Source organism: Pteronotus mesoamericanus, unplaced genomic scaffold, assembly GCF_021234165.1.
Source record: "Pteronotus mesoamericanus isolate MK-2021 breed Mesoamerican mustached bat unplaced genomic scaffold, CSHL_Meso_final scaffold_21, whole genome shotgun sequence".
In the NCBI taxonomy this organism is placed as follows: Eukaryota; Metazoa; Chordata; class Mammalia; order Chiroptera; family Mormoopidae; genus Pteronotus; species Pteronotus mesoamericanus.
The window spans coordinates 29,592,158-29,598,907 of NW_026555310.1; the positions used below are offsets into that span (position 1 = coordinate 29,592,158).

Here is a 6,750-nt window from a genome sequence, read left to right on the forward strand (position 1 = left end):
GACTATGTGAGCTGGTTGCTCGGCCGACTGGACGGAGGAGGGCAAAGGGTGAAAAATTGGGACAAATAGAATAAACAAGAATAAAAAGATCAAAAAAAAAAAAAAAGGATGAGAGAAGAATTGCATTCCCAAGGAAAGTATGAATATCCCAAAATTATTCCATGAAAATGCTAGGTAGTAAAGTGTTTCTCAGCAACTTGAATTAGAGAAGCTATTTCAAAAGCAGAGTTATTCTGTAGAAATGAGATAAATGTATTCATCAGTCTCCTGCTTAACAGGTTAGAAGAGCTAAGGATCTAGATACTCAGATGCTCTTTGGTAAGGAGGAGGGTGGAGAGAAGAATGGAACACAGGATTTTTACTCTCTTCCTTCCTGTTTATACAACTTCCCTTGGGAACATTTTAAATGAAAAGGAAAAATCTAAAGGTAATCAATAAATACTCTCCTTGATTATGGCTCTTTCACCTTCATATACATACATAGTTTGTCATACTATATATATGTATATATGTATACTATATATGTGTGTATATATGTATATATACATATATGTATATATAGTATGACAAACTAAATGACCTTTAATTATCACTTGATTAATAAGACAATGAATTATTTTAAGAGGCGCGCCATATAATTTTTCATCTAAGCAACCAAGATAAAATGAGCTAAAATGTTTTTTAGAACCAAATAATTTATATTTAGTGTTAACCTTTTAAATTCTTGGAAGAATATAGCTCTCAATGCTAAATCAAACTTTGGATTTATAGCACTAATTAATACTATCATTCAACAAAATGAAGATTTCTTTATAAATTTCAAATTTTGACCATTTTGTAACTGCCACAAATGCCTGAGGTTTAGGTTTCCCAGATAAAATGCAGGACACTCAATTAAATTTAAATTTCAGTATATCTTGGAAGTAGTTATGTCATGTATTTGGGACATACACTAAAAAAAAAACAACAAAAAAACCCACAAGGTCTGGCACAAATAATGCCCCTTTTTTATTACAAATCTTTTATTACAAAATCACAAGCATGTAATTCTGTAACATAACAGTATCACACTTAAGCACACCATATGACATTTTAGGTGAAATGTTCAAATTAAAACTCTAAATCATTACAGCCATATTATTACCCTATCAACCGCACTCAAGCAGACCTTACTTCTGCCAGACACTGTAATTTTTGTTGTATTTGGAGTTCAAATATAGCTGGGTGTCCTATATTTTTATTTGCTAAATCTGGCATGCCTACTGAGGTTACTAGCATACATCACAGAGTAATAAATCCAAAATTTGCAAAATGTAACCTGAGACAGTGTGGGGCCATGATAGTGAATCGGCCTAATTTGCATCTCAGCAAACAGCAGCTCAGCCTAAATTAATGATATGTGGAAAAGTAAAACTCACTGGGAAGGTAAATGGACATACAGCGACCAGGCCAGGCATCACCAGCCACATTGTTTGTCGACTAATTAGGATTTAATGAAGACAGCTGCAGTTTTCATTTGCCATTCCAGTCTCCAACATAAGACAGACTACCATAAAAGAGGTGAGGAAAATAACAGCAAAATCTAAGAAGTAGATGTAGATATCATACTACGCCAGGTCAAATAGACACAAATTGGATATTACTCTGTTTTAACATGTCGGATGAAGTAAACAACACCTTAATTATAGTAACAATTGGAGAGTTTTCAATGGGGATTTTAGGAAATGCATTTATTGGACTGGTAAACTGCATGGACTGGATCAAGAATAAGAAGATGGCTTCCATTGATTTAATCCTCACAAGTCTGGCCATATCCAGAATTTGTCTATTGTGTATCATACTATTAGATTTTTTTATGTTGGTGCTGTACCCAGATATCTATGCCACTGGTAAACAAATGAGAATCATTGACTTCTTCTGGACACTAACCAACCACGTCAGTGTCTGGTTTGCCACCTGTCTCAGCATTTTCTATTTCTTCAAGATAGCTAATTTCTTCCATCCTCTTTTCCTCTGGATGAGGTGGAGGATTGACAGGACGATTCCTGGGATCCTGCTGGCGTGCTCGGCCCTCTCGGTGTTTATTAGCCTTCCTGTCACTGGGAATTGGAGTGATGATTTCAGGCTTTGTGTCAAAACGAAGAGGAAAACAAACTTAACTGTGAGATGCCGGGAAAATGAAGCACAATATGCTTCCTTCAAGGTATATCTCAATCTGTTAACGTTGTTCCCCTTTTCGGTGTCCCTAATCTCATTCCTCCTTTTGATCCTCTCCCTGTGGGGACATATCAAGCAGATGCAGCTCAAGGCCACAGGGTGCAGAGGCCCCAGCACAGATGCCCACGTGGGAGCCATGAAAGCCATCATCTCCTTCCTCCTACTTTTCATTGTCTACTATTTGTCGTTTTTCATAGCCACCTCCAGTTACTTCATGCCAGAGACTGAATTAGCTGTAATGATTGGTGAGTTGGTGGCTTTAATCTATCCCTCAAGCCATTCATTTATCTTAATTCTGGGAAACAATAAATTAAGACAAGCATCTCAAAGGGTGCTATGTAAAGTAATGCATGCACTTAAAAGAAGGCATTTCTGACAGCGTAAACAGATCTGAAGACAGACTATCATTTTCTAGGACAAAGGAAGAAAATGTTTCTTAATTACCTTCAGTTCCTACATCAATGTTGGTGTCTAATGGTGGATTACTTTAAAATGTATTCTGCATATTTATAACTTAGGAAACCGCACGTAAAACTTACTTTGCCCCTTTGTCTCTCTCTGTCTCCCTCTTTGTCTCACTTCTCTCCCTCCCATCAGAGGTCTTTTTAAACATGTTTTAGAACAAATAGACATTAATATCCTAATATTAACTGTGAGAGGAGAAAGTATTTTCATAGTTCTAAATCGTTTCTCCAGTTGCAAATCGCATGTCTAATTCAGAACAACTGCAACAGCACCTGGCTGTTATTTGCATCCCTATGAAAAGCAGCCGGCTCATCCTCGTGGTTCTGGCTAGGCTGGCCTCAGATCATCCAGCTAAGCTCTGCCTTTGGAAAAGACTCAGTAGGGTTACAGTTCTTAACAAAATGCTATGCAATTTTATGAATATAGCAGGAATTAATATTGATTATAATCATAAATAAAACATAAATTGCCATTAAAATAAATATTCTCACAGAGGATTCAGAAATTACTTTAGGATCATAGATTAATGAAGAAAGACACTCTGGAAGTGTGAGAAAAGGACAGTTTATATAGACAGTTTCTATAAAATAAGGATGGCTAAACAAGGAGCCTAATAGAACTATTTATTGCTAATTGAAGGATATTTCTTACATGAAAAACATATGCAAGTTTGTTTTTAGCAAACTAATTATTTTGGACTTCACCAAACACTGATTATCAAGATACCTTGATAAAATGAGACCTTTATTAAAAAGCTTATGTTTTGAGATGGGAAAATGTCAAAATACCAAAGGAGACATTGATTCAATACAGAGCATCTCTCTACACCAGGAAGATATTATTTGGATTATATAGAAGTCAACACGAGATATCTACTTGGGAAAATCCATCAAAAACACATCATTTATGTTGTGACACAGATGTTTTAAAGTGATTGTCTCTGTTCCTAACCAGCCTATAGCAGCCATGGACTTTGTATGCAGAAGAGATGTTTATAAATATTTTGATCAATAAACTTGGTAAAAATCAAAATAACTTTTACACTTTATATGTTAAGCTTCATATGTTAATTTTTCTTCTCTGAACCTGGCAGTGCTAAAGATACACATTTCTTGAACTGATAAATTTAAAAATATTTGCTAAGTGGCTTATAAGTTAAAGAAACAATATAAATTTAGGTGCATAGACTGAAACTTAGCTTTTTAAAATAATGTCTGAAAGAATACCCATTTCTGCCCACAGCTAAGCGGGCCAGTTTATGTGGATTTATTAGGCACGGGAACAAAAAACCATGAGGACTAGTGGGAATCTCAAAAGCTTCATGTTTAATGTCTTCATGTTGTAGACTATAGAAACTTGATCATCTACTTACATTACAAACAGTACAACCCTCAACATTCAATTTCTCTGTAGACTGCAGCTAGGCAAAGGGTGCTGAGGTAGAAACAGAAGCCATATCAAAGACCTCATAAGGTACATAATTCTTTCTATTGGCAATCTAGGATGAAAGTGATGTAGCCAAGTAAGTGGTTTATCTTCTGGGATTTTATTAATTCTGAGAAATCATGCAAAAGTGATAATACATTAAGGTTGGAGGAAGCATTTATAATGTTTTTTTTTTTTTACTCCCAGTGTTTGGAGCAGTTTCCAGGCTTTCTCCAAGAGACAGTAGTTAAGGGATTATGGAGAATGCAAGCATATTTATTTGTTTTTTTAATTCTTATTTAATTAATAGATATTCACTCACACATCAAATGTCTGAATGTTAGGCACCATACTGACTGCTTAAAGTATAAGTGAAATGTGACAAAGTCCATGCTTTCATATGCAGCGATAGAAAATTTTTGGAAGTCAGATAATGATCAAGGAAACAAAAAAAAATAATCACAAGTCATGATTAATGCAATTGAGAAAAACTGGAAATGACGGATAGCTTTATATAACATAGTCAGGATAGACCTACTTAAGAAAATGAGATTTCAAGCTGAGACTTGAATCACAAATATAATCCAGCCATGCAATCAGTATTATGGACAAATATTTCCAAAAGGAAGCAAAGCAAATGCCAGTACCCTGAGGAGTAAATGTTTGAGGAAGGACAATAAAGTCTGAGTGACTGAAGTGTGGTGAGCAAAGGGTGTCTGGCACGATCATGGAAGACCTTGTAGGTCATGAGAGGGAATTTATATTTAAGTTCAATCTGAAGACATTAAAGGAATTGAAGCCACATGCAATATAGTCTGATTTGCATGTAGATTTAAGTTCATTTTGTTAATAAGAAGAATGGATATTTTGTGTGTTGGATATGGGGAGAAGTACAATTAAGGGGACTATCTGGTATGTTATTATAGTAGGTAGTTTTTATGAGAAATCATGGTGGCTCAGATTTGGTTGGTGGAAGTAGAATTAAGGACATTTTTAAAGGATGAATTTTACATGTTTTGTGGTTAAAACTAGTAGGTCTTGTTACTTGATCAGATGAAGGGAGAGGACTAAAGAAAAAGGAGACTCAAAAAACTTTTACATAGTTTTTACTTTAGAAATTGAAAGTACACTGTTGTCTAAGATTGAGGAGGAACTATTAATAGAGAGGTGGGGAAACAGAGATCAAAAATTCCATCTTTTACATATATGTTTGAAAGATCTATGAAATAAAATGAAAATGTCAAATAGATCATTGAATGTATAAATCTGTAACTAAATATAGAGAAAAGAGATATAAATGTGGAAGTTATCAACATGTAAATGGGATTACCTAAAAATACATATAGAGAGAAAGGACACCAGATCTGAGCCCTGAGATATTCAAATCTTTAGATGTGAAATTGAGGAGAAAAAAAAATCAGCAAAAGGAGAACAAGAAAGAGCTCCTAGGACAAAAAGAATGAAGCAAGGGAAGTGTGGTGAAAAGGAAGTAAAAAGTGTCATTGTGTTACAAGGAGAGACAGATCAACTTTCAAATGCTGCTGAGCAAAACAGTAAAACTGATGTAGCAAAATTACCATTGGACTTGGCAACATGAATATATACACAGACTTCAACCTAAGATGATTCAACTTAAAGTTTTTTGACTTTACAGTGATGTGGGAGCTACACGTTTTAGGCAAAAAACATACTTCAAAGTTTGATTTTTGATCTTTTCCCTGGCGATTGATATGTGGTATGATACTCTCTCATGATGCTGGGCAGCAGCTCCCAGGCAGCCACATGATCACAAGGGAGAACAACCAACACTCTACAGTGTATTAGGTTGCCCGTGTTTCTAGGGTATTGTGTCTTGTGTTTTCACATCCCATTAAGTCTACAAAACATCCATCCATGACCCCTATTTCTGATGAGTGGAGGAAGGCAATTACTCTTGAAATAAAACTCAAGATAATTGCCCAACTGTGGGTTAATGGGCTAATGTAAGTGTTTTGACCATGTTTAAGGTAGGCTAAGCTATGATATTTGGGACATGAGGTATACTAAATGCATTTTTAACTTAGGATATCTTCAATTTATGAAGGGTTTATCAGGACATAATCCCACTGTAAGCAGAGAGGTATCTGTAAATGGTGACCCTAACAAAAGCAATGTTAGCAAACTGTAGGGGTAGAAGCTAGGTTTAGTAGGAAAGGTTAAGGGGGGAAAAATGTGGGAAAGCAGAGACATGCTGAAAATATAGTATTTAAGTAACTGTTGTTATTAAGCAGAGCAGAGAATGGAGCATGAAAACAAGGTAAAATTTTAGTGTTTTCACTGGTTCTGTTTTTAAATTGGATGACACAGTGAGTGTATGCAAATTGAAATGATTCAATAGAGAGAAAAATAATACTATAAGATGGGGTAGTAATTGCTACAACCATTATCTTAAAATCATGACCCTGACATGAAAAGATTGAACCCTCAGACCTGAAATAGGGATATTTAGGTGGATGAGACTGAAAACTTGGGACCCCTAGATTCCACGGAAGCTTCAGGACCACCAGGGCCAGACCCCAACCACGTACCAAGAGCAGAAGAGTCTCCCCACTCCCAGAAACTGTTCAGTTACTTAGTCTGAGGCAGGTTAACATTTGTTCTCTT

General features: G+C 35.6%; 1 protein-coding gene across 1 annotated transcript; it reads left to right on the forward strand.

Annotated features, from left to right (window-relative positions):
• The first annotated feature begins 1,654 nt into the window (after positions 1 to 1,654).
• On the forward strand, positions 1,655 to 2,597 carry LOC129084739 (taste receptor type 2 member 7-like). Its single transcript, XM_054590935.1, has one exon. It carries the CDS (start codon positions 1,655 to 1,657, stop codon positions 2,591 to 2,593), a length of 939 nt encoding a protein of 312 aa, XP_054446910.1. The 3' UTR covers positions 2,594 to 2,597.
• Positions 2,598 to 6,750: the final 4,153 nt, after the last annotated feature.

Excerpts from the sequence above, each read along its gene's own strand:
- LOC129084739 (XM_054590935.1), top strand. The coding sequence starts at position 1,655 with ATGTCGGATGAAGTAAACAACACCTTAATTATAGTAACAATTGGAGAG.